Genomic DNA, 24,336 nt, shown 5'->3' with positions numbered 1-24,336 from the left:
GGGACGGCGCGTTGTGTGCAGTAGCCAACACGGACAGGTTAGACTCTTTAGCAAATCCACGGACATGTTGGTCTAATATGACTGTTTTTCCGTCCAACCTCTGTCGGCCATTCTCATCCAAAGTTTGGTCTTGGATTCCCCATCCAAGCTCAGGTTTGACAGTGCGGGCCTACCTTGCGCGACAGATGATCCGCCTAATCGGTATGGTTCACGGCCTTGACGAAACCACCGTCCAGTGTAGACGAGAGAGCTATGGTCAATATGTTGCGGGTACTCAGCCGGAGGAATCAAGTGCCGCTGCGAGCAGAATCCGCAGAGCCTGGCTGCAGCTGAGAGCTGAGATTACAAACACCCCATCTGCCACTTTCCGAGGTACAAACCTGCTGGGCGGATTGATCACCGGATCGTCTCTGGAGGCCAAAGTGTTTGAGGATAATGATGCAGAAGAGGGCTGGGATGAGACCGTTGGCGGGTTCCCTGTCGCCCAAAATGCAAATGTCGCCATGGTTTGCCCTTGAATGAAAAGCCGTCAGCGAGAAACCGAGGACGCAGCAGTTCACGAGGCGAGGGCCGTCAGGCATTGTGCTTGCGAGGGCCGCTTCAGCCAAACCCTCTCCGCTTCTCCAAGGCGCAGCAGAAGTGGATCCCTGATGGTGGAGCAAAGATGCTGTGAGCTGCCTTTTGCGGTGTTGAGCAATGGGAGGAGGACAACAGGCCGCGGAGCGCGGAGCGACACGAAGCACCAAGGGCGAGTGACGGTCAGAGCCTCCGCAGCTGCAGCCATCCATAGCCAGAATCTTGGATTGAGCCATCATGTCATGGTGCGTCGAGCCTCGAATCGGTTTGCCCGGCGGTTGGGTGGTTCCGGTTCCTGAGTCGCCCTTCACGTGCGAAACGGCCATCCCGGTCCTTGACCACCGGCTCAGGTCGCGTAGATCATTACCTCAGCGCCTCTGTCTCCAACTCCACATCGTCGTCGAGATCTCCCCAACCACCAACCCAGCATCCTCGCCATGGCCGCCGAGACGGCGACCAACTTCCCCGTCGTCCAGCGCGTCCTCGAGCCGGCTACCCCGGTGCGCTTCAACTTTGGTTTCCTCGACTACCTCAAGCGCGAGCACCGATTCGGCCTCGACCCCAGCCGGCCCATTTGCAACGCCTTTAAGCAAGGTCACTGTCCCCTGGGAAACCTCTGTCCAGACAAGCATCCCACCTCGTCAGCCTCAAACAAGTACGTCATGCAGCCAGACCCACTGCCTACGCGCAGCGACACGCGCAAGTGAAGCTAACCTGGTCACGCCACAACAACAGCTCTTTTCACAACAGCCTCGTCTGCAAGCATTGGCTGCGCGGCCTCTGCAAAAAGGGCGAGACATGCGAATTCTTGCACGAATATAATCTCCGCCGCATGCCCGAATGCAACCACTACAGCCGACACCTGACTTGCAGCAACGGCGACGACTGCCTCTACCTGCACATTGATCCGGAATCCAAGCGTCCGCCGTGTCCGCACTACGACCGCGGCTTCTGCCCGCTGGGCCCGCGCTGCGCAAAGAAGCACGTCCGGAAGGACCGCTTCTGCCGCTTCTACATGGCTGGCTTTTGCCCTAATGGCAAGAGTTGCACCGAGGGCGCGCATCCCAAGTGGACTGATGACTTGAAGAAACCCGAGGTGCGCCAGGAGAAGAGTGCCGAGGAGATTGAGAGGGAGCGCGCTATGAGGGAGGAAGAAGCAAGACGCGAGGAAGAGAGGGAGAGAGAACGCTTCGAGGAGCAGGGCGGCGTCACGCGCGGAGGCAAATTCGGAAGAGGCGGCTGGCCGCGTGGGAAGAGGGGACGCGGTGGAAGAAAGAGATATTAGGATGGTAAAGTACAGCAAATGGTGCTATTGGAGCGTGATACCCCGGTTGTACTTATGACGGCGCGGCGGACGACGATGTTCATCTGACATGAAAGGATGGGAGAAAAGTTTCTGTCTTCATTGCAAGGCAGCGGCGTTGGGACTGGTTAAAAATCTTCACATTGCATATCTCAAAGCCTCTCTCTCTACTCTGCTTTCCACCGCCATCACTCACGTCAAAATTCAGGCATCTCAATGAAGGCATAAACAAACGTCATCCATCTCAGCAAACCACGCCGAGCCCCGCTCCCAAAATAGCCGCACAACGCTCCCGCTCGGCCTATTTCCCCAACCATCACCAACACCAAGACCTCCTCCAATCACTCCGGCATTAGCCACCACCCATTCCATCTCCCATTCAGAACACGAGAGAGAGAGCGCGCCCTCGGACCGACCACCGCCCCAAACCTCGTAACCCTAAATCCCTGACAAGCAGACCTCCCTCCCCCACGCAGGCACACATGACCAAAATGGCACCTTCCAGAAAAACGCAAAAAAAAAAACGGCTATCCCATGAGTTTGGCTGGCCTTGGGAGGTGGTGTGCAGGGAAGGAGGGTGGGGAGTGGAAGCCACACGGAACGTGTCTGAGATGCTAGCGTCCGTTCGATTTTGCGTGTCTATGTGTGGGGGTGGGTGCCGGGAGAGCGGGTCGCTGCTGGCATGGGGGAAAAGTTTGATGGGTTAGGCTGGGGTGTCGGAGTGAGTTAGTGGTTGGTTGGTTGATAGCGAGCATATGGTCATGTGCGCGTGTTTGAAAGTTTCCCTTGAGAAGATAACATAGAGGGGGAGATGTGGAAGAGAGGATCACGGGCGGGTGGGATGGCGTGGGGTTGGTGCTATTTGCTGGCTTTGGTGCTTTGTTCTTTGGCATCAGTCTGTCTCTGCGGTCCAAGCACTTTGGTGGTGGGTGGTTGCGCGACGCACGCCGCATCGCACCACGCCACGCCACGCAACCCGCCGCAGTCGCCGTGCTTGCTATCTACCGGTATTGGCAATCTCTCACACGCGAAAGTGAAGCCATCCGTTACTCGCCCGTCGCCACCGCACGCGAAAGAGACAATGGTGGAAGGAAGCGGGAGGGATGAAGGATGCTGAATGAGTGATGGTGGTGGTGGTGGTAGTGGAGGGATGAGAGGAGTCGGGAGCCGGGAGTCGGGAGCCGGCTCGCGGGCCGCCGTGGGTGGCGTTAGGGTTGGACTGAGCTCGAGCTTGAGCGCGCTCTTGATGAGGGTTGGGGGAAATTAAACGGGGTGGGGTGGTTCCAGGGCATGTAAGGCTGACTGGTTATCTTCGGAAGGACGAGAGGTGTTTAATAGTACAAAATTCAAATAGTTACAGTCGTGGTGATATCGTAGGTTGCGTCGTCATTGTTCTGATGCGATTCATTCCTTCATCTCTGTCTTTGTCTAGAATATCCATGTCATGAAGAGCCACAGAGTTCTGTTCTGTCGTAGCTAAAGGGACCGCTATTTGATGTGCTTTCTCTACCTGTCATGCCTATGCCATGGCGATCTATGATGACGTTCCGTGCTGTTGTTATAAGTCGTTGTAGCAAAGGGGACTCTCTCCTGAGTATCTACGAGTCTGGTCGAAGAATGCCGCAGGCGGAACAAGTCCACCACTGCTGCTCCATAAACGTGCCACAGCCGATGCAGTTCCATCCCAGCGGTTTCTCACGCGGCGGAGGGATACGGTCCAGTGGATGCATGATGCTGCTCGTTATGCTGCCGCGCGCCCTGGAAGCCGGCATTTCGGGCGGAGAGGGGCGTTCGACGCCGCAAGCATCGCAGCAAAGGTGTGCGGACTGATTGATGAGGGTGCAGATCTCGCAGATCCACGTTGAAGGTGTTGCCAAGGATGACGAGGCGCTCGATATGACGGAAGACGGCTTCTTGGAAGGGCGCTCGTCGGTCAAGTCGATGATGTCGGACGGACGAGGCCTGTTGCGACTCTGTTCGGCTACCAAGCGAGAGACTGGACGCTTTGAGCGCGTGGACGAGCCAGAGGCGGATGATGAGGCAATGGAAGGCGGTGCGCTAGAGGGCTTGTTCGGCGGCAGTGGAGGAGGAGCCATTTCTAGACCCGCGTCAGGTGACCATGTCAGTCCTTCTCTTGACTGTGATGCGAGTTGCTGAAGAACAGCTCTATCTGCGTCTTGCTCTCCTTCCATCATAGCAATGGCTATGGCAATTTGGTTGGCATCTTCCATCTCGGCCTTGGTGCTGAATCCCAGCCTCTTTGCTTCCTCTTCTGCCCTCTTCTCCGCATCACGGTCACCATGGCCACATCCCTTGGTGATTTCGGTACGGCGTGAAGCAGCGTCGGCAATTACTTTGCGCATGTCGGTTCCTCGAGTGACGGTCCTGCCACCGACCTTCTGGCCTGAGCCCGTATTCAGTGTCTTGCGCTTCTCGGCGGCAATGCGAGCTTGTCTGCGAGCTTCATGGAGAGGTATGCGGCGTCCGCCTACTCGGTGGCCATCCGAGAGGAAGCCCTCTCCCGTGTAGCCCTGACGCTTAAGAGCCCAATATTCTTCTCGGAGCTCATTCCATAGCTTGTGAAATTGTGCGTTGTGAGGACCCACAGCATTGTGCGATAGTCTATGTGTTGGTTAGCAGAGTTTTGAGGTACATCATGGTCAAGATTTCCATGAAAAGTCCAAGTCGCTCGAATCAAGTCAGGTCAAAGCGCCGGCATCTGGTTGAGGGAGGTTGACAGCGAACGCTGTTGGCGGAGAGAGCTGCACAAACACTGGCATCTCCAACTTCAAGACTTACTCGTGGAGCAGCGTGTCCGCGACTACGTCGTAATCCATGAACTTGTTCGTCGAGTTTGGGTATCGAAGCCGAATCCATATTTTTTGGCCGTGGTTGACATTCAAGCCTGCACGCCAACGTCAGCGAAGCCATAGTGCAGGTTGGGCGCTGCTCTGCTTACCTAGCAAATTGGCCTGTTCGGGCAAAAACTCGCCGAGCTGACCTACTTTCCAGTTTCTCTTTCGCATGATGGGCTTGACGACGGATGCAAGCTTCTTGAGCATGAGCTGTGCTTCGTTGGCTCGTGGTAGATGCTGCAGGTGCACAAAGTTCCCAAAGAGGGGATCAAACTCGTGCCCTCGAGCCATGGTCACACGAGACTGCTTGTGAGGAGGTTTCACAAACGATGGAAGGAAAGTTTGACGAGCAGCGGTGAAGCGAAAAGGTAGAAAAGCATAGGCAGACGGGTGAAGAAGAAGGGTGAAACGGGCGACGCGAAGGCGCCGCCCAAAAGAAAGGATGAAGCTTCAGGCAGAGCGAAGGGACTGAAAAAAGAGCCGACGTAAGCAATCTCACATTGCCACGACTGGATTCGTCAAGCCTTTCGAGACCAAGACTTGATGGCGACAGCTCGACGAGGCTTGGGTTGACGAATTGACGGCGCACGCGGTTTACGCGTTCACGTGGTGATGGGGATTGAGGGAAGCTAATCTGTAAGCGGAATCTGGGTGACGAATGACGAAGGCTGCTCCGCTTTGATCACCTCGCGATAAGCTCCACCGCCGCAAGTGGACTTCCCGTCATCTATCAATGCCCATCTCCACACGCCCTGCATCCTCTTGCCGCGCTCGACTTCAATCCTAAGCAATCTATTTTCAAATCCTCGCAGACACCATGACCAGCGATGACCAACACTTTCTCCATGCCGTACGACGCCCTTCCTTGTCTTGAATTCCCGCCGTACTGATCTCGCCATCGCAGCTCGCCGGCGTCTCCAGTGACATTCGCAAATTTTCAGCAGACCTCGCCGACGCAACAGACAGACACTTCGAATCCGTAGCCGCATCCATACGGGAAACGCTCGCAAATTCGACATGGCTACCCAGGTCTGCTCGCCCATCGCCGCCGCCTCGCGCTGTCGTGAGCGCTTCCTCGAGCTACCTGGAGCGCGTACAAGATTGGATATCTAGAAATCGCGCCATTACTGCTGCAGTCGTTGCGTTCATCGGCACGGGCACGTTTGTAATGTACCAGCAAAAGAAATCATATTCCAGGAAACGGAGGGCAAGGCGCGCAAGTAATGGTGCGCGCACAGAGGTGGTTGGTATGTCGGATCGCCGTGCCACGGGAGAAATTGTCGCTCATCAAGCCCAGTCATCGCGGGACCGCCTGCTTCGCCGATCACAAAGTCGCTATGCGCGGATCTAGAACGTCGCGGCTTCATCGTCTACGTCGTCGTGTCATCGCCGGAAGAAGAGCAGCAGCTTCAGGGCGAACTCGCTGTTCGGCCCCTGCTTCTGGATATTGCAAATGTAAGGTGGGCGACGGTAGCACTCGATGGTCAAGACTGACGTGGCACAGCCGCTTGATGCACAGTACACAATCGAGCGCTTCACCAACACCTTGCTCAGTTCACATCACGCATTCCCAGGGGCGTCTGCACACAGGATGAACTTTGCAGGTCTGGTGCATGTGCCCGACCTCATTTATCCGTCTGGACCAGTCGAAACCATTGCGCCGGAATATTGGTCGGATGCACTAAACGCCAAAGTGCTCAATACGATAGCGACAACGCAAGCGTTCCTGCCGGTCGTGTGCCGATTCAAATCACGTGTGGTGCTCCTGACGCCGAGCATCGTATCATCGCTGAAACCGCCCTTCCACAGTGTTCAGAGCACCATCGTCGGGGCGCTCGAGGGTTTTGCATCTTCGCTGAGCGGTGAACTGGAGACGATCGGCATCGACGTGTGTCACATCAAGCTCGGAACTTTTGACTGCAGTGGGGTAGGGACAAGACACACTGTGCAGAGCGCGCGTGAAGGGTCACCACACGCTTGGCCTGCGGCTACGCGGAGGTTGTATGCTGAGAACTACGTGACGCAGAGCCGGATTGCGGCAAGCAGAGGGCTCTTTGCCGACAGTGGAAGTGTGGCTAAGGGTAGCTCGCTGCGGGAGCTGCACAACGCTGTATTCGACTGCCTGACACGGAAGCGAGCACAGCATGTGTGGAGAGTCGGCCGGGGAAGCGTGGCGTACGATATTGTTGGCAAATGGGTGCCGAGTGGGCTAGTTAGAAGGATGCTGGGGATCCGCCCAGGGGGACCAGCGGGCGCGGTGGACGTGGAGCCGCAGCTCAAGGATAGTGTGGCGTGGGAAAAGGTTGAGGCAACGGGCTAGAAGCGCCTGCAATCTCCATGTCGGGAGCTAAGGCGTGGGCGCATGACATGACGCATGGGGCGAGGGACGGAGCGCGATGCGAAGGTGGGTGTTTACCGCGTGGATGAAGAAATGGTGGTGGTGGTGGTGGTGGTGGTGGTGAAGGTGCAAAGGGAGCCGGCAGGCGCTGGGCTGGCGTTGATTGGCGGCATGGGATGCGGAGAAGGGTTACAACAACAACAGACTGACTGTTCACTGCCATCCATCACTCAGCATGCGAGTCGAGATATGTCCCTGCATGTTTATTTATGCATAAGGCTGGAAATGGAACAGGCAAAGAGGTACACCCGGCCGAAGCGCAGAGTCGAAAAAAAGACGCCAAGCCCCAATGCCCCTTTGGCCTGCCCTGGCCTGCCCTGGCTGGTAGTGGTGAAGCTCGTATTTCCGCGCCGGCTTCTCCTCCACCTTCTCTCACTGGCGCCCGTATCCAGAGAGGAATATCCAACTCGACGTCGCTCTTTTTTACAATCAGCCCTGCTCTTTCGATTCGCTCGCCAGCCGCCCACCCGCCTCCGTTGCGCGTCCAACCTGAGTCGTCCCCCTCGCCCGCCCGCCTGGCCTCCCGCTCAAGCCTTGCCAGCATCTCCCTACCTCGACACCACCATCCCTGAAACCCCAAGGCGAAGCTCGCTCAGTCGCGCAATCCCCATCCCCCATCCACTCTTCCGACGCCGTCTCGCCACCACTCTCGCTCGTCGTTTGCTTCCCATGCTCGCCGCCTCCTCAAATCTTTCTGCTCCAGCCCCGGCTCCAACCTAGCTACCCTTTGCTGCCGTGGAGCTCGACCGACCACAAAGCCATATCCAAGGTTCCAATTTCAAACCACCGCCCCATACCCACTCCTGCCGTTACAACACCCTCGCCTGCATCGCCATGCCACCGAACCGTCCAAACGACTTGGACCTGCGTCCAGGCTCGAACGACTCGCGAAGAGGCCGCCCAGCCCAGTTTGTCCATGAGACCGCCTCGCCGCGCACTGGCGAAGTTCCGCCTGCTCTCTCGCCCCTCGATGCCTTTGCTATGCAATCGAGGATCCTGGCCAAAAGATTCGAAGAAAAACAAAATGGCAGGCGTTTGAGCAGGCTCCCCCCGCTGGAGATCCAGAATGAGCTCGCAAGACGGCCAGGACCTGGCTACGTTCGCGGTCGTTCAGCAGAGAGAGATGGCCGGTCACTCACTCAGTCTCCAAACAGACCAGAGGACGACGCGGGCGTGCTGCACAATCCACGCGAAGTAAAACCAGAGCACCGACCCATGTCCCAACACCCCACCATCCAGTCTGGGGACTACGATGGTCCAGTATCCCGCCATCAGAGTCAGCTGTCGCCTCTCGGAGAAGAAGACCACACGCCTCCCAAGGAATCTAACCAAGGCTACTTTTCGATACCGCGAGCGACCTCGCCGGAGCCGATTGAACCCCGGGTTGAGGAACCTACACCAAACACGCCCAGTTCTGGAGGAACTCCGACGCAGCGCTTGCCAACTCGTCCCCACCGAACGCACACCGGCGAGTCGGTCGCTTCGACAGGGACCGGCCGAGGACTCATGCCTCCCAGGTCTCCTGGATTTCAGAAATCTCCCCGCCCCTCTCCAAGCATTCGCTCCGGGCGCAACGACAGCGGTGATGACGGCGAGGGCCTTTCGCTTGGAGGCTCTTTCGATTCGCTTCCCCCGAGGGGTCTTTCTTCCAACACCAGCTATTCTAGGTCACATTCTCCTGCATCACCCTATCCTGCATCGCTTCCACGATCACCGTCGGTTGCTTCGGACTATTCATACAGTGGCGCCAAGTCAACTCCTGCTTTCAATTTTTCAAGGCCTATAAGCAACAATAGGCGGCCTTCTGACGCGCGGTCCACCCTTGAGCCTAGTGCGGAACGAGCACGCACTCCCTCCCGTCAGGCTTCCGGGGAAAGCTCTAGGCTCGGTCCACATCACGATAGAATACCCTCCCGACAGGGCTCTGGAGACTCCAACGTGCCCTACGCTCAAGATGTATCCACGCCAGTTAGCATGACAAGCGAGAGCTCGAGCATTGCGTGGCCGGATCATTATGGACATGGATCGCGGCCAGACTCTCATGGCCCTGCTCCTTCGTACATCTACGCGAGGTACGACCTGCCTCGTGGTCGCACTCTGGATCGCCAATCGATCTGTGCTGCCAATGCCATGAACGGAGAGTGGAACTGGGAGAGAGGCGCTCAACCCGGTAGACAATCTGCAAACGAGCGGCCACCATCTCCCCCTTCGCCATCAAAGACATCATCGTCCGAGTCCCAAGGTGCCAAGCCAAAATCTTTTGACATTCCTCGGCCCTCTTCCCCATCAATTGTGTCGAGCAACAGCACAATCAAGGCCAATGCTACACGGCCATCTTCGTCTAGCGCTGCCACCGCGACCACTGCGACCACCACGCGTATTGCAGACATGACGCCTCAGATGCACCTGGAAAAGGGTATCGAATTCCATCAAAAGGGTGAGGTGCAGAAGGCCACGTACCATTGGCGGCTTGCTGCCAAGGCTGAGATTCCTACGGCTATGCTTCTCTACGCCCTTGCATGCCGTCACGGTTGGGGCATGCGCCCCAACCAAGCCGAAGGAGTAAAGTGGCTGCGCAAGGCTGTTGACGCGGCGCAGCTGGAGGTTGCAGACGACGAAGACAACGCCACAAAGGGTAAGCCTGGCCCTGACGTGGTTGAGCGCCGCACCCACAAGGCGCAGTTCGCCGTTAGCCTATACGAGCTTGGCGTCAGTTACATGAACGGCTGGGGAATCCAGCAAGACAAGAGCCTCGCGTTGCGCTGCTTTGAAATTGCTGGCAGCTGGGGCGATGCGGACGCGCTCGCCGAAGCAGGTTTTTGCTACCATGAGGGTATTGGCTGCAAGAAGGACCTGAAGAAGTCGGCCAGGTTCTACCGGATGGCCGAGGCGAAGGGTGTGAGTGTTGCGGGCAATTCTTGGTAAGTTGAGGATTTTCTCATTAGACTTTCTCGGTTCCCGCCTACTGGTTAAGAAGACATCCGATAAGGTAGTGCTAACGATTTACCCGCGCAGGATATACAAGGATAAATACAAGGATGACGATGACGCTAGCAGCGTCCGGGGAAGGTCTGCGAGAAAAGATGGCGACAAGAAGGCGCGCGACAAGTCTCGCACGCGGACCATTTTCAACCGCAAGAAGAGCAACGCCTGATCGCTCTGCTTGCAATCCCCTCTGCGCGCTCCAACACCTTGGTCCTACGCTCATATCCTCAAAAGCCGTCAACGGCCGCGACGACCTGCAATTATCTCCAGACAAGCTGTTTTTTGCATTTCGACCGGCGTTGCCTTTGCTGAAAGACGGCTACTACAGAATTTTCGATGAGCCACCAGCGGCAGAGTGCGGCATTCGGACACTGAACGTGGCCCCTGTGCTTGAGTGGCTGTTGCTCTGCTGTAGGAGGTTTCGGTTGCTTCTTGATTCTACCCGTCCTATTATGAGGGCTGTACTCAAATGCACTGTGCGAGTTGAGCGTAGCTTTTGCATATCAAGTATAGCCGTGAAAGGCACTGACGGATCCTTCCATTTCCTTTGAATTTGGCCACGTCTCCACATTTGCGATTCCAGATTGGCGGCAGTGTGTTTCTTAGTCTTCATTTTCAAGCACAGCTTTCTGTGTCGTTGTGGCCAGTTTTTGGCTTGCACATCACTTTCGCTTGCTCTTCTCACCATCGCTATCTCCGTTTGCGTCCGAATGCTTTCTTTCTCTTTGCACATTTTTTGCAACCAACTGTTCATCATACCCATGCCTTTTTCGAGCAGCACAACCATCTACACGCAAAGCGCAAAGTCTACAATATCCACTTTTCTTCATACCTTCCTTTCATATGTCGTTTCTATCGTCTTTTTTCTTCTGTCAATCATTCCTGTCTACGCGTTTTGACTCCAGTCTTTCCTTCGTCACAATCAAAGCAAGCGCGCACTGCTGCTTCCCTGCTTGAATCGTTGCTATTCAACTCGCATAGGTAACGCACGTATGCATTGCTCATTTGCAACAGCTCCACGACAGCACTATTACTACCACTCTGGCATCATCTCCCCCCTCCTCCCTTATTCCATTTCTCCGTCTACCACCCCCAACAAACACGCGCACGTCGAAACAACCTGGGGCTTTATCGTCTTTTGTACTATATCCTCTGTACGGTACATGAATGTATCTATATGGGACCGACCGGCATGTACGGCTTGAAAGCCTGACATAGCAATAATGTTTTTGGCCTTGCGTCGTCCTCTGCACTGGTCAGCGCGTAGCAGCGCTTTTCCGGATGCCAAAGACGGCGGATGCACGGCGCTAGTTGTAGCTCGGCGGCAGTAGATGAACGAATTGGAGATTTGTCTTCCCGTACCACAACTGACCTTTTGCATCTTCGGTGTTAGTGATGAGCAATACCGAGCTACTCTCGTCCGTCTCTCCCAGCGCCCCCTGACGTCTCCAGCTTACCGTGGGACCCAACCTCCGTAGGTCGTCGTCCTTTCCCTCGGTGTGCGCACGCACGCAGGCGAAACCGCGCCAATACGAAGGCGCTGGGTGCCAAGGCACACCAACGACTGCGCCACAACGCTATTTTGTCTATCACGCACAACGCGCACGCACTGTACGATCGCCTCCTCCTCCTCCGCGGCGGAAGGAGTGTATGTACCCCTAACCTACGCTATGTAGGCGGCTACCTCGGGCAGCCGACGCCCCGCCACACCACACCACACCACCGCGTCTGTCTGTCTGTCCACTCGCACCACGCCGCGCCGCGCCATACCGCCACATCGCCAATCGCTCGCCCAACGCTAGATCATGTACGGTATGTATGTGCATCTTCGACTCCTTCGAGCGCTACGCTACGCTACCTTACCTACCCTCCCACCTACCTACCTACCTTACCATCGCGGACGGTGTCGTGTGGTGTGGTGCTGCGCCTCGATTGCGTCAGGCCGTCAGGCCGTCAGTCCGTCAAAATGCCTGCCGTCGACGCGATTGCCGGGCGGACACGCCGATTCGACCTAACCAACCGGCACTTGCTGGGATCTGCGTGTCGTCTTGCTTGCTTGCTTGCGTGAGTGTTTGAGGGTTTTTTTTTTTCTTTTTTTTCTTTTTTTTCTCGGTGCAGGTTTCCGCGGAGATGCGGCCTTTTGGCTTCCCCGCCGCCACGCCGATGCGGCCGAGTGCTTGATCGACTGAGTGGTTTGTCGGTTTGGTGGGATGGTTGGTAAGGGAAGAGGCAAGTAAGGGCGGGTGCGAGGGGGAGCCGTCGTGAGGTACTTGAGTAGGTACGGTATGTAAGTAGGTACGGTACGTGAGATGAGGCGGTGTTGGGTGTATGGAGAGAAGATGGATGGATGGATGGGGCGGGCTGGCAGACTGCTTCAGTGTTTGACGTGCACGGTATTGAAGGTACTACTGGGTCAGATGAGAGTTGAACAGATGGGGAGAGCGGAGGAGGGAGACTGTGGAGAAGGCTTGATAGAAAGAAAACTGGAGCTTTAGAGAAACCTGGGTCTCAGTAAGCCTCCGCGGATCTACCGGTACTTAAACCAGACTGAAATGGATAGGGAATTGCATGAATTTACCATCACAGTGACGACGGACAGCTAGACGGAAAGCCAGGGAGATTGACGTGATAGATCGGACAAAGAGACCACAAGGAGTTCGAGCGTTCGAGCCCTTAGAAACGGGAATGAAGCAGCAAATCCAAACGGAAATCCAGCTGTTCAAGTTTTTCAGCACCACCACAGATTAAAGTAGACTCCACGACTTCTCCAGAACCACGGAATGGGAACGACACGACACACGTCTACTAACTACCTACCTACCTACCATTGAACACAATCAAGCTGCACAGAACCCCCAGAGACAATCAGCCAACATGTCGGCAAGTATCCTCATTCCACGCAAGACATGCACAAAATCTCGCAGGCGACTAGCGGCGCAATCTACTCAGCCCAGCCAGGTGTGTGTAGCAAGGCTCGCCCCGTCCCGCATCCACGTGGCGCACACATCCACACACACCTACGCCGGTATCCTGTACCTCGACGAGGAGGTGTACCCGGTTGATAGGGGCAAGGTACACGGGAGGCGGGCACGGGGAGCGGGATCAAGCGGGTACGAAGTCGGGAAACTTGATGGAGTGCCATTTTTAGATGGCGTGTGGATTTTTGAGGTACCAGGTCTCGGGTAGTCTGTTCTTTCCTCCGCTGTCTTGAGCCTCGTTGAAACAAGCATGGGAATGAGGAGCGACTTCAGAGTATAGGATAAGGCATGCGGACAATTAGTCGAGAACTGTATCTTTTCTGAGCTCCGTGATTTGAATATAGGCTCGCCGGCCATAGACCGAGACTGACTGCATGAAGGGCACTCCTCTCCCTTTGCTCTTCGAAATAGTTACCTATCCGACCTCACGTCACTCTTCAAGTTTCAGGCGCCCGGCCGCCGAGCACGCGCTCGCGTACTGAAGTGCGCGCATACGCACTGTTGAGAGGTGAGAACGTGAAAAAAGGGGGTGGCCTTACGATATGTATGCAGAGAACAGCACGCATGCAGCTGCGGCGGGAGGCTGCCCAGCGGAATGAAATGCATGCAGTCGTTTTCACGTATATATGTGGGTGGCACTGGTCAGCGGGTGTGCTTACTGCATGGTGTCTGCAGGGACGGCCAGATACCGACGACAAGTCCGGATCCGAGGACTCGTGGAATGAAGCTCAAGTTTGGCCTGTTGAAGACGGCAGAGTCATCAGCGACAGCCACCGTGTTAGAGGGACGACTCGTTGATAGATGATGCCCAGAGCACAAGGTCTTTCGTGAGCAACAACAGCACCCAGCGTCGAGCTCCAACTGGCGAACGGGGTCATGTACAACAGTGCTGCGTGTAGCCGTTTTGTCAGCGCCTGTCAGCTCGCATGCAGACCCTGCACGAAAATGTCCGGTAGTGCGGGCGGGATGCCGGGGATAGACAGGGGGTTGACGGCGCTCCAGGTCCCAATGCCATATTCAGCAATAACCCCCTGACTCTTGTTGATTTTTCCCCAAAGGATGGGTACAGCCCCGCAGGTCGGCGGGTGGGCCGGCACGCGGCACACAGCACGAGCGTCATCGCTTCATTTTCCAGCTGTCCGGTGACCGCTGCCGCTATTGCTGCACTCTTCTTTTTCGCTTCCTTATGTACCAGCATGTCTTTGTATGGAGTGCGTTGCCGCCGATCTTGAGATTGACAGGGGAATTGGCGAGATGGAGTCTGTTGACTTTTTGGAGCAGTCAAAGTTTGCTGACGTTTTGAATGGGTGAATGTCATTTAGTCGGTTCCACTTGTTGGCACGAAAAGGGCGACGATCAGGAAACTGGAACCGCAATCGTGTGATGGAAGGAAGGCAGAAGGTCCCCAGAAGGCAGTCAGCGTCAGCAGCGTCGTGTGCCTGCTTGGCAGCCTCGTGGCTCTCGAGTGGGCTGGCCCCCAAATGAGGGCGCAAGTAGGAAATCCGCCTGACTCGCGAGGGAGATGGATTTGAGTAAAGCAGATGTCGCAGCTGCCATAGGTCTATAGTGGAGAGCTTGTTCTCAGGATACGAATTTCATGCTCGAGACCGCTGCCGACAGAGGTTGATACAGGCGCGGAACAAGTTTGACTCGCTGTGAGCAACACCTACCCCATCGCACGGTTCTCGGATTGCGCTGGGCAGGGACGATTTGCAGCGAGGGGTTCTGGCGGGTGCAGGCTGTGCTTTTGGACCCATTGCTATTGTTCCATGCAATCGCGATTGTGGAATAGTTTTCCAGGTTTCCAAGAGTTGCTGGTCGAGCAGCATTCCGTTGCAGGGACCCTTGACGGAGGCAATGTTTGATTTCGGAAGTATCTTCATACGTAACGTCTGGCAGCATTCTGATGCTGGTCTCTGTCGGGCGTGCAATCAGCAGCCAGCCAGTCAAAGCTTCGGAGAAGCGTTTTCGAGGAGGCGTTGTTTCGGCGCCACCGTCGTGCAGTCCCTCAAGTCATGCTGCTGCTCAAAAAATATTCGCGGCGTAGAGTTTACCGTTAGTTCAGCGCACGCCGCGGCTGGTGCGGGTCTCGAGTTTGCTGTTGCCGTTGGCCGTTGATTGACAAGACGGACGGGCCACCGTTGACGAGCGTTGAATGTGGGGATTCATCCACTCAAATGGGAGAGCTGCGGTCGATTCGCAGGCAATGATCTGCGCATGCTCGTTGGACGACTCTCAGAAGGACGATAGGTCAAGCTCTTCTTCATAGCATGGGGTCGCGAATCGATGCCAAGGGCGAAGGCTGGGCTAGAAGTTTCAAAGTCAAGATGGAGAGCGTGATAGGAGGGAAAGTCAGGTAAAGAGATTTCCAGTGTAAGGATGGGCCAAACAGAGCTGACAGGCGGACCAGTGGACGTTGGGCATTGGCATGGGGCGCTGATGTGCGCCCGAATGCGGCGACCGACGTCGCGAGGGTCAGCTCGAACGAGTCGTGACGGCTGTGATGGATCCTGCCGTGTGATGGAAACATGAGAGTCTTCTCCTCTCGTGGGACGTTGCTTCATGCGGTTCGCGCATACGAGTCGCTCTGTGGCGTGCGACAAGTCTCAATCAAGTGTTGGACCCAAACATCGGGGCAGTCGAATGGCGTAGGCGGAGACAGGGAGTCGGAAAAGATGCGAGATGCAGCAGCGCAATACCGGGGGGGTTAGGGGGGCACGAGATTCGAAGATGGTGGGTGATGGCGAGGAGGTCGAGAAGCGAGTGCGGCACGGCCTGACGGAGGACGGAGGGACCGGCAGCCAATTCGGGAGGCCGTCACCTTTACGGGCAGGGCGGCGGCGCTGATTGGCTGCGCTTGACGCCGTCCTTCGCCCAGTCGGATATGCCCGCAGTGCAGTGCGGCTCAGCTTCCATCCCCAACGACTCCCACAGTATTGGCCCACGCGAAAACCCACTCCCTCCTGCTATTGCTATTGCGCATGTCGTATACCAGGAACCACGGTCACCTCGACATCATGTCACCGAATAACCTTAAGAGCAAGGAATTGGCGCCGCCTGATGACCTTACTGGTACTCGGCATCTGCACCTTGCCATCATCAAGAGCCGCCCTAGCCATTCGCACTCCAAAGATGCGGTTCTGTGCTCGAAACACCCCTGCCCCTATGCTCGACCTCCATCCCATCGGGATCGCCATTCTCCCGGCGCTGTTCTACCATGCTCTGATTGATCGGCCTGTCGTCCGCTTTTCCAAAGCTGAGTTTGACCCTCGGGGTAGGCCAGAATATGGGCCCTTCTGACTATCGGCTCCCCATATCCTCACTCTTCCCCCTCATGCTCTGTCTACTGCCTCTCTTTCCACCTTCTCCTTCGAGTCGATGTACCCTCATCTACTCCGTCTACCTTGCTCCCAGTAATTGCCCATCGCATTCGGCTCGCATTGACCCATCACTCTGAATCCCGGATCTTTTGTCCAACCTCAGATTTCCCATCAGTCTCGTGTCACCTTCGAACAATTGGCGCCAGGTACCGCCAGCTCGTCAATACTTCGTCCCGTCAATCTAGCGACAAGCTCTGCCTGACTTGTAATTTACCATTGCACTTGTATCAAGTGGTCCAAATTCGAAGAAGCGACGAGAAGCAAAGGTATCGCAATCCCTTTTTTGGATGCCCGCTGTCCGGGGTTCGAATGATTTGAGAAGCGGTCATGTCCGGTTCGGCAAATGTATCCTGTCCAGCACCATTCTTGAATCGTGCCAACTTTGGAGATGGAGGATGTAAGTAAAACTTGTCCCAAGTCGCGATCCATGCTGACATGCATAGATACTGCAGGGCGGCTCTGTTCCAATGTATCAGACGCCTACTTGGATCTCGAGTGCTGTCTTCGATGTCCCATCACGGACTGGATTTTCTCCGAGTGTGAGTCAGACTATCCCTCACTTCACTGTCCAAGACTAACGTCTTCAAAGCATTCGAGTCTAGTTACAAGGTGACCGAGGCCCTCAACCTCGTCGGGCTCATCGCCTGTTTATTTTTGCTAGTATCATGGCTCTTCCTGCCAGTGGCAAACACAAGAAGGCACTACCTCAGCGTCTGCCTGGTGGTAGGCTGCGTCTCGCTCGCAGTAGGTAACATGTCCCCTCGTCGAAAAGTCTTGCTAACGATCAAAGCTTGGATTTGCAATTCCCCTGGGGGCACAACCAGAGCAATGCTTCGATGAAATCACTCCAAACGACATGTACTCGAGCGTGTCTTGCGCCTTTTCCGGTGCATTGATTGTCGCCGGTGGACTTTCTGCAGCAATGTGGAGTATGTCGCTTCCTCTCCTTAGCCTATTCTTCGACTGATATCTTCTCAGTCTTCATCAGAGCTCTGTCAATGCATGTCCAAATCTGCTGGGATGCTACACCAGGACGTAAATTCTTTTACGCCTCCCAATTCTTTGGGTGGGGCATACCTGCGATACTCTTCGCCACAACAATGGCCTTTACAGGCGTCTCTTTCCGCTTCGGAACAGCCTGCCATGTCAGCTTGGAGCATTCCATGGCCGACTTCTGGGGTCCCTTGCTCGGCATAGCAGGAGCGGCGGCGCTCATCCAACTCGGAACCTTCTGCTACTGCATCAACGTGTACCTCAACAACATGTGGAGCGACGACCAGACTGAGACACAAGACAGCACCAGCCTACCTTCCTACAAGGGCAGCTTGAAGTCGCGCAAGAATTCTGCAAAAATCGTCTACCGGCGCGTCAGCAAAGTATTTTGGCTACAATGGCGAGGAATCCTCATCGTACTCTTCGTATTGGTCGACGTCATCTTCTTCTCCGTTGTCTTTGTGTACTTGGATCAAAAGGAGACCACTGCCTTGAACCACGTCGAGACTGCTCTGCCGTTAATCAGGTGCCTTATGGAGCACCCGTATCCAAGAAGTGGCAAGTGCACCGATGCTGCACAAGGTCTCAGCGTAAATCAGGGTACTGCCACTGCTACACTTGTCCTTTTGTCGGTAAGTTTGCACTTTATGCCCATCCCCAGGCACCTGCTCACACACCAACAGGTTCTCGGTCTTCAATGCTTCTTTCTTTTGGGACGATGGTCCATGTTCACCGGCTGGGTGCATATGGCCCGGTCTAGATGCTCCCCGAAACGGGAATTCGTGTCACTGGACGCTCGCGGCTTCTCAAAAGACACGCGGGCCTATACGTCTGACCGCGCTTTCGAGCTCGTCAAAGTGCCTCAGTCAAACACATATGTGGCTACCATCAAGCCCCCTGAAAACGCCGTACTGAGTCCCGAGGAGCCGTACGGAAGCCCTATCAGCTCGAGCGATGGAGGAAAGACGCCAGATTATTTTGGCAGCGAATACCAAAGACACTATCGGAGTCCCGTGGGAAGTTTTAGTACACCGAGGGCACCCAGTACGGCCGGCTCTAGGGACAGCTACGATCCTTACACCCCGCGGGCAAGAGGAGGACTTGGACTTCATCCAGTTTACTGCGAAAGCGTTGACGACTTCCCACGGAAATTTTAAAAGAAAAGATGGATTCTCCGTTGAGATGGGAAGCTAGAGACCACGAGCTCACTGCTACAAAAGCGGATGCGGACGAATTTCTTTATCTTTCAGCTCTGCATCATCTTGGCGTCGTGGTTGAGTTGGAGTAATTGAACCCGTGGCGAGAGACAAAAGCAGAAAGTGAATTTCAGGAGTATTTTCAGTCTGGAAATTTCTGTTGCAGCGAAGTCGTCGGCGTTGGTGGTTCGTCGATTAATGGGGAAGGAGCGAAAGGGCTGGGCCCGCGGCGAAGGTGCTCCATGTGTTGTTTGATACCTCTTGGTCTTCCTTTTTCGATTCCCCTCAATGTTCAGTTCCATGATTGATTTTGAATCCACCAATTCTCTTTGCATCCAAAAGCAAACACAGTGAGCTTCGGTCCGCCCCGGGTGAAACGACGCGGCGCATATGATCGTCGAGCAGCACCAAGCAGCGCCGCCTCTAATGGCAGCCACAGAAAACGCCACGGTTGCATTGCTCTGATTTCTGGAGCATCCATCCATGCATCATCATTCTGTCCAATTGCCTTTTGAAAATGGGGCTCGAATATAAAATCAGCAGCATCAGTCAGCTTAAGTCGCGGGAGCTATGTCCCCAACCGCCCCGGATCGAAAAGCGTGCCGGCCCTAACCGACAACACGAGCCAAATGGAGGCACTGCAGGCACGCGGCGACGACAGCACGTCTCTTGGACGGCGCAAGGGTTCTCTTCGACAATCTGCATGGCGTGACGAGGTGACGAGGAAGAGACGCTGTTATCATGGAGCGCAGAAAGCTCGTCAAAGCACGTGTAGTCATGGGTTGAAGCGGGCAAGCAAGAAGCGTTGCCGCAGCGGCACAGAAAAAGAAGTTGTTCAACCGGCCATGACTTAGGTTGTTTCTTGGTCCGAGTCTGTGATGCACCAATGTCCCGCGTTGCCAACGGCTCCAACGGAACATCCAACGGCCGCGACGGCAGGGTCCACGATAGCCAGCCACTACTTTTTTCCCTATCTTTCCCATTTGGACGACAACCAGGGCTTTGATTGAAGAGCAGAGATCGGGAGGCCTGCACAGACAGCAGCGCAGCAGCAAATACGACGACGCAAGAATGCCGCTGACAAAACCACCCGCCAGCCGGCAACGGCCATCTTTATCAGTCCTGCTACTACTCGCCTTGGTCTCGCTCATTCTCATTTTTCCCACCGCTACTTCGAGCTTCCCCTTTGTCGCTTCGTCATCGTCCAATTACTTTTTCCGGTCCCTCCGTTTGCTCCCCTGGGCCCAGCAACAGCAGCAGCAGCAACAGCAACAATCCCCACTCTCGGCCAACTCTAACCACCATCACCACCACCACCACCACCACCACATCGACACCATCATGGGCGGCGGCGAAGAAGCACCTCCCAAGAATGAGACGCTCGTCATCTTGCTCCCGACTCCGGAGCCCGTCGAGCAGCTCTCGCAGCTGCGGCAGCGCTACCCCTGGATCCGCGTCGAGTACCACCAGATTCCCGGGTGGCAGGCGGCGCTGCCGCGCGAGGCCTTTGCCAATGCCACGGTGCTCGTGACTGGAAACACGTATCCAGCGGAGAGGAGCGATGCCCCCAACCTGAGCTGGGTGCATCTGACGAGCGCTGGGTCTAACCAGATCCAGGCCAATTGGATTTGGCAGGACGAGGACGTGACAATTACTACGAGTAGTGGTATTCATGGGCCGCAGGTGGGTTCTTTATTGACCATTTTGTTTTTGAGTTCCGTTTTGGTCGTTCCATCTCTGTCCTGTGTCTTTTCCTTTCATCTTGGTGCGTTCCTTTGCAGCATCGTCAAGAGCCGGTCACTTCGAAAATATTTCACACATTTATCGCCCTCCCTTTCACTTGGAAATATCGGCCATTAAACCCCATCTGACAAGACACGTAGATATCCGAGTGGGTGCTCATGGCGCTCCTTGTCCGGACGCATCACTACGACCAATTCCACGACGCGCAAAAGGCTCACCGGTGGGGAAAGTACGGTCCAGGGCAGACGGTGCGTGACCTGGCGGGCCAACGCATCGGCGTCCTGGGATACGGCAGCATCGGACGACAAGGTAAGCCGAAAAGACTCACCATTCCCTAAAACGGCGCAGAAAGAACGCAAAAAAAAAAAAAAAAAAAAAAAAAAAAGGAGGGGGGGAGGGCGCACCCAACGTCCGTCCCAGCATCACTAGCCAACTAACCACCACCCCGACCAACAGTTGGCCGCGTAGCCAAAGCCATGGGCATGGACGTCATCGCATACACGGCACACGCCAAAGACACGCCAGAAAGCCGAGCGGACAACGGGTACATCGTGCCAGGCACGGGCGACCGCGACGGCAGCATCCCGTCGGCGTGGTACAGCGGGCTCTCAACGCCGTCGCTGCACCACTTCCTGGCGCAAGACATTGACGTGCTACTCGTGTCGGTGCCCAGCACAAACGCGACGCGCCACCTCCTCGGCGCGGCCGAGTTCGACGTGCTGGCGCGCGGCAGCGGTAACAACGAAACGACCTCGGACCGCAAACGCACCCACGCCCCGTACCTCGTCAACATTAGCCGCGGCCAGAATCTCAACCAGGCGGACCTCGTCGACGCGCTCAAGAACGGCACCCTTGCCGGTGCGGCCCTCGATGTCACGGACCCGGAGCCCCTGCCTGCTGATGATCCGCTGTGGGATGCGCCGAACACGACCATTACGCCGCATATCAGCGCCACTACGACGGAGTACACGTCGAGGAGTCTGGAAATCTTGGCGGAGAATGTCGGCAGGAGGGCTAGAGGGGATCGGTTGTGGAATGTGGTGGATCGCAAGAGGGGGTATTAGGGGCGAAGTGGGCTGGTTTTGAATGGAAAGAAAGCTGTGTCGAGGCAGGGGCTGGCAGGCGGCGAGGAGTAAAGGAGAGGGAGAGATGCTTCGAGTTTGCACGCTGGATGTGAAAGATTGAAAAGGGGCAGTTCTTGGCTGGACTTTGAACCGATATGAATGCGTCGTACGCTTTTTGGCCGATATGTTGGGGACCACCATGCTCCGTCCAATACTTTCTTTCTTCCTTCCAGGGTCGTTCATTCTATTGTAAAGTTCTGATCTCTGGTGCCCACCCATAAGCGAGCGCCCATTTCTGTTTTTCCCATCTTTTGGCAGGCCAGTAGTGGGTACATGGCGGTTTTTGTGGCCGTGAGACAGCAGAAGCAATAAGCAGGATTTCAGTCCAAAGGTCAAAATAGCTCGATGCTCCTTTCTAACTGCTAATACTTGAAACCCTGAAAAGTAAAGAAATTAAAGAAAAGAGAAAAATCTACATCCCTTGGGGGGAAATGAGAAGACAGACTTCAGACACCTCTTCATCGATCCACTCATTGCTTTCTCATCGGAACATGCGCGTCACCATGTTGCTGGCAATGGTCTTTGCAATACCACCACCGTAAAAGGCGTTGCCTGCAAAGTTGGAGGCCTGGCTGAACTTGTCGCAGCGGGAAAATGCGAGCGTATTGGTGATGGTAAGGACAAGAGCAATGACTGTGACACATTAGTCAAAACTACCACACAGTCCCACCTGTCCAAGACCTCCTTCCAGAGTGCTCCGACACACAAAAACAAGGGCCCAACTCACCAATCAACGTCAACCAGATAAACTCAAACTTGACGAGCGCCACGATGGCGAGGGCGATCCAGAGCAGCGGCTGCGCATACAGACTGAGCCAGAAGAAGCGCTTGTCGGTGGGGTTGATCTGGCGCGTCTCCGGGTCTGCGCTCTCAAAGACCCAGCGCGAGTCGCCCGACGACGTGTCCACTTCGTTCCACCACCGCAGCCCGACTAGTCGCCGTCCGGCAATGTTTTTGAGGTAATAGAAGTCGGCCGCGAGGAGGATGATGGTGATTATGAAGATCATGACACTGTGGGTAGCGCGTCAGCTGGTTGGGGTTCTTTGAAGGACGAGGGGCAGCAAGTCGAAACAGGCACGAGCGGGTAGCTTGGGTAATCGAAGACGGGTTTGAAGCTTGACGTACAAGTTGTCGGTAAAGAGCAGGCCGAGAAGGTAGACGAGTAGACTGGCTGCACTCTACCGTTAGCATCCGCTGCAAACAACTTTTTCGGCAGCGCGCTGCGACTTACAGATGCGAAAGACCAAGAAGCAGAGCAGCGTGATGGGGTGGCTGCTCAGGCGCCAGTTCAACTCGCCCGATTGGGGCCCTGCGGCGTGGTCCATGGTGTCGGCCTCTCAAGCGTGTCCGAGTCTCGTTGGCGGAAGTGTTTTCTGCTCCTGACGGGCGAGGAATTCGGAGAGCTCTGGCGTTGAAGCTACGCAGCCTGAGGCGCACGTAAGGGACCCTGGCTCTAGCGTCGGTGGTCCAGCTCGGCTTTGCCGACCCATGACGCAGCCCACTGCGGGGAACTTGAAGCTCGAAGCTCCAGCCCGTCCTGTCAACACCATCCGTCTCTTTACAACTTCCGGAGCTTGTGATATCAACTCATTGAAAATATAGAGCGGGACTTGCTCGAGATGGCGGCACCGATCCTTCGTCGGGGGCTTCTATATGGTATCCCGTTTCCTATAAACAGCGCGACATGATGCTAAACCTGCCCAGTGCCTGGCTCATCTTCAAAGATGATAGAAAAGTCGCGAGCGCTAAACGTGGATACTATAGCTTACGACCTGGAAGACTCTGTTACACCTGACAAGAAAGAAGAAGCGCGCTTCAATCTTCGCAAGCTCTTTGAGCAGCCTCGGCCACAGGGCATCCGCGAACAAGCCGTGCGAATCAACTCCATCGACAGTGGCCTCGCCGAGCGTGACCTATTAGAAGTGGTCTGCATATCTCCTTGACATGACAGCGTCCGAGTACTGAAATCAAAGCCTTCAAACAGCTCAAAGCGCCAAATATCGATGCTGTGGTAATCCCGAAAGTCAACAGCAAAACGGATCTCCGCCTCGTCACAGATATAATCCGCCACGCGCTTCCGGACCGTCACCCTTCCGGCGATCAACACGCCGGGTTGGTCAAGGAGCCCCTGCGCATCATCGCGCTCATTGAGTCGGCAAAGGCAGTCATGGACTTGCGGCGCATCTGTCGCGGGAGTCGCTATCTCTCTGGCCTCATCTTCGCCGCCGAAGATTTTGCCCTCGACTTGTCCATCACTCGCACTCCATCGCTACGCGAGTTTCTGTACGCGCGATCTGCCATCGTAACAGCTTGTCGCGGCTTCAACCTACCTTCGGCCATTGACCTCGTATGTACGGCCTACAAGGGTGAGCAGGGTCTGCAGACGCTCAGCGAAGAATGCATCGATGGCAAGCGCTTGGGCTTTAATGGAAAGCAGTTGATTCATCCGAGTCAAGTGGAGGTGTGTCAACAGGTATATGGGCCCCAAATGGATGAGACGGAGTGGGCAATTCGAGTGGTGATTGCGAATGAAAAGGCAGACGCGGCAGGTCGAGGCGCATGGACTCTAGATGGGAAGATGATTGATCGGCCTGTGGTGGGCAGGGCGGAGGCGTTGGTGAAAAAAGCTGAGCTGTGCGGGGTGGACGTGGGCGCATTGCGGAACAAGTGGCGCACTCAAGAGCCAGAGTGAGGACATCAGGCTCAGCTTAACGTAAATAATTTTCGGCTCAACGTATTTATTTCAACTGAGTTGAGACACAGGTGAGGTGTCGACCAATTGGGCAGTTCGACGCGAGATGTTCG

At 55.6% G+C, this 24,336-nt stretch overlaps 9 protein-coding genes across 9 annotated transcripts; 6 read left to right on the top strand and 3 right to left on the bottom strand.

Annotated features, from left to right (window-relative positions):
• Nucleotides 1-120: 120 nt before the first annotated feature.
• On the bottom strand, nucleotides 121-1,258 carry IWZ02DRAFT_253849 (uncharacterized protein). Its single transcript, XM_066763226.1, has one exon. The coding sequence runs from the start codon at nucleotides 900-902 to the stop codon at nucleotides 288-290; it is 615 nt and encodes a 204-aa protein (XP_066622983.1). The 5' UTR covers nucleotides 903-1,258; the 3' UTR covers nucleotides 121-287.
• Nucleotides 1,014-1,861, top strand: IWZ02DRAFT_469384 (uncharacterized protein; the record flags this gene model as incomplete). Its single annotated transcript, XM_066768713.1, has 2 exons — nucleotides 1,014-1,231; nucleotides 1,327-1,861. The coding sequence occupies 2 exons, from the start codon at nucleotides 1,014-1,016 to the stop codon at nucleotides 1,859-1,861; spliced, it is 753 nt and encodes a 250-aa protein (XP_066622982.1).
• A 1,293-nt stretch (nucleotides 1,862-3,154) lies between these two features.
• IWZ02DRAFT_253872 (zinc metallopeptidase) lies at nucleotides 3,155-5,351 on the bottom strand. The gene is made up of 3 exons (XM_066763227.1): nucleotides 4,839-5,351; nucleotides 4,679-4,784; nucleotides 3,155-4,501 (listed from the first exon to the last, which is right to left on the bottom strand). Exons 1-3 carry the CDS (start codon nucleotides 5,023-5,025, stop codon nucleotides 3,478-3,480), a joined length of 1,317 nt encoding a protein of 438 aa, XP_066622981.1. The 5' UTR covers nucleotides 5,026-5,351; the 3' UTR covers nucleotides 3,155-3,477.
• Nucleotides 5,352-5,445: 94 nt separating this feature from the next.
• On the top strand, nucleotides 5,446-7,294 carry IWZ02DRAFT_450496 (uncharacterized protein). The gene is made up of 4 exons (XM_066767470.1): nucleotides 5,446-5,584; nucleotides 5,639-5,981; nucleotides 6,032-6,189; nucleotides 6,239-7,294. The coding sequence occupies exons 1-4, from the start codon at nucleotides 5,552-5,554 to the stop codon at nucleotides 7,052-7,054; spliced, it is 1,350 nt and encodes a 449-aa protein (XP_066622980.1). The 5' UTR covers nucleotides 5,446-5,551; the 3' UTR covers nucleotides 7,055-7,294.
• Nucleotides 7,295-7,835: 541 nt separating this feature from the next.
• Nucleotides 7,836-10,363, top strand: IWZ02DRAFT_253701 (uncharacterized protein). Its single transcript, XM_066763225.1, has 2 exons — nucleotides 7,836-10,053; nucleotides 10,148-10,363. The coding sequence occupies exons 1-2, from the start codon at nucleotides 7,967-7,969 to the stop codon at nucleotides 10,284-10,286; spliced, it is 2,226 nt and encodes a 741-aa protein (XP_066622979.1). The 5' UTR covers nucleotides 7,836-7,966; the 3' UTR covers nucleotides 10,287-10,363.
• A 6,201-nt stretch (nucleotides 10,364-16,564) lies between these two features.
• On the top strand, nucleotides 16,565-18,670 carry IWZ02DRAFT_253657 (uncharacterized protein). The gene is made up of 6 exons (XM_066763224.1): nucleotides 16,565-16,872; nucleotides 16,919-17,014; nucleotides 17,065-17,219; nucleotides 17,266-17,404; nucleotides 17,454-18,100; nucleotides 18,152-18,670. The coding sequence occupies exons 1-6, from the start codon at nucleotides 16,803-16,805 to the stop codon at nucleotides 18,623-18,625; spliced, it is 1,581 nt and encodes a 526-aa protein (XP_066622978.1). The 5' UTR covers nucleotides 16,565-16,802; the 3' UTR covers nucleotides 18,626-18,670.
• A 1,335-nt stretch (nucleotides 18,671-20,005) lies between these two features.
• Nucleotides 20,006-21,471, top strand: IWZ02DRAFT_490194 (uncharacterized protein; the record flags this gene model as incomplete). Its single annotated transcript, XM_066769646.1, has 3 exons — nucleotides 20,006-20,347; nucleotides 20,548-20,716; nucleotides 20,864-21,471. 3 exons carry the CDS (start codon nucleotides 20,006-20,008, stop codon nucleotides 21,469-21,471), a joined length of 1,119 nt encoding a protein of 372 aa, XP_066622977.1.
• A 410-nt stretch (nucleotides 21,472-21,881) lies between these two features.
• IWZ02DRAFT_253647 (Golgi apparatus membrane protein TVP23) lies at nucleotides 21,882-22,993 on the bottom strand. The gene is made up of 4 exons (XM_066763223.1): nucleotides 22,763-22,993; nucleotides 22,657-22,702; nucleotides 22,259-22,542; nucleotides 21,882-22,164 (listed from the first exon to the last, which is right to left on the bottom strand). Exons 1-4 carry the CDS (start codon nucleotides 22,854-22,856, stop codon nucleotides 22,013-22,015), a joined length of 576 nt encoding a protein of 191 aa, XP_066622976.1. The 5' UTR covers nucleotides 22,857-22,993; the 3' UTR covers nucleotides 21,882-22,012.
• Nucleotides 22,994-23,002: 9 nt separating this feature from the next.
• IWZ02DRAFT_450477 (citrate lyase-like protein subunit beta) lies at nucleotides 23,003-24,328 on the top strand. Its single transcript, XM_066767469.1, has 3 exons — nucleotides 23,003-23,187; nucleotides 23,236-23,456; nucleotides 23,516-24,328. Exons 1-3 carry the CDS (start codon nucleotides 23,151-23,153, stop codon nucleotides 24,221-24,223), a joined length of 966 nt encoding a protein of 321 aa, XP_066622975.1. The 5' UTR covers nucleotides 23,003-23,150; the 3' UTR covers nucleotides 24,224-24,328.
• Nucleotides 24,329-24,336: the final 8 nt, after the last annotated feature.

This window comes from Phyllosticta citriasiana (genome assembly GCF_038021145.1).
Source record: "Phyllosticta citriasiana strain CBS 120426 chromosome Unknown IWZ02scaffold_6, whole genome shotgun sequence".
Classification (NCBI taxonomy): Eukaryota; Fungi; Ascomycota; class Dothideomycetes; order Botryosphaeriales; family Phyllostictaceae; genus Phyllosticta; species Phyllosticta citriasiana.
The sequence above is the reverse complement of the archived record's forward strand: the minus strand, read 5'-3'. Positions and strand labels throughout refer to the sequence as shown.

Coding starts and splice junctions, on each gene's coding strand:
- IWZ02DRAFT_253701 (XM_066763225.1), top strand. CDS start 7,967: ATGCCACCGAACCGTCCAAACGACTTGGACCTGCGTCCAGGCTCGAAC. Junction 10,054..10,147: donor AGTGTTGCGGGCAATTCTTG/GTAAGTTGAGGA, acceptor TTACCCGCGCAG/GATATACAAGGATAAATACA.
- IWZ02DRAFT_450496 (XM_066767470.1), top strand. CDS start 5,552: ATGACCAGCGATGACCAACACTTTCTCCATGCC. Junction 5,585..5,638: donor ACCAACACTTTCTCCATGCC/GTACGACGCCCT, acceptor TCGCCATCGCAG/CTCGCCGGCGTCTCCAGTGA. Junction 6,190..6,238: donor TGCTTCTGGATATTGCAAAT/GTAAGGTGGGCG, acceptor GACGTGGCACAG/CCGCTTGATGCACAGTACAC.
- IWZ02DRAFT_253657 (XM_066763224.1), top strand. CDS start 16,803: ATGTCCGGTTCGGCAAATGTATCCTGTCCAGCACCATTCTTGAATCGT. Junction 16,873..16,918: donor CAACTTTGGAGATGGAGGAT/GTAAGTAAAACT, acceptor TGACATGCATAG/ATACTGCAGGGCGGCTCTGT. Junction 17,220..17,265: donor TAGGCTGCGTCTCGCTCGCA/GTAGGTAACATG, acceptor TAACGATCAAAG/CTTGGATTTGCAATTCCCCT.
- IWZ02DRAFT_253849 (XM_066763226.1), bottom strand. CDS start 902: ATGGCCGTTTCGCACGTGAAGGGCGACTCAGGAACCGGAACCACCCAA.
- IWZ02DRAFT_450477 (XM_066767469.1), top strand. CDS start 23,151: ATGGCGGCACCGATCCTTCGTCGGGGGCTTCTATATG. Junction 23,188..23,235: donor TCGTCGGGGGCTTCTATATG/GTATCCCGTTTC, acceptor AAACCTGCCCAG/TGCCTGGCTCATCTTCAAAG. Junction 23,457..23,515: donor AGCGTGACCTATTAGAAGTG/GTCTGCATATCT, acceptor GCCTTCAAACAG/CTCAAAGCGCCAAATATCGA.
- IWZ02DRAFT_253647 (XM_066763223.1), bottom strand. CDS start 22,856: ATGGACCACGCCGCAGGGCCCCAATCGGGCGAGTTGAACTGGCGCCTG. Junction 22,703..22,762: donor CTTCTTGGTCTTTCGCATCT/GTAAGTCGCAGC, acceptor GGTAGAGTGCAG/CCAGTCTACTCGTCTACCTT. Junction 22,543..22,656: donor CTGCTCTTTACCGACAACTT/GTACGTCAAGCT, acceptor CGCTACCCACAG/TGTCATGATCTTCATAATCA.
- IWZ02DRAFT_253872 (XM_066763227.1), bottom strand. CDS start 5,025: ATGGCTCGAGGGCACGAGTTTGATCCCCTCTTTGGGAACTTTGTGCAC. Junction 4,785..4,838: donor CGAACAGGCCAATTTGCTAG/GTAAGCAGAGCA, acceptor GTTGGCGTGCAG/GCTTGAATGTCAACCACGGC. Junction 4,502..4,678: donor GCGGACACGCTGCTCCACGA/GTAAGTCTTGAA, acceptor ACCAACACATAG/ACTATCGCACAATGCTGTGG.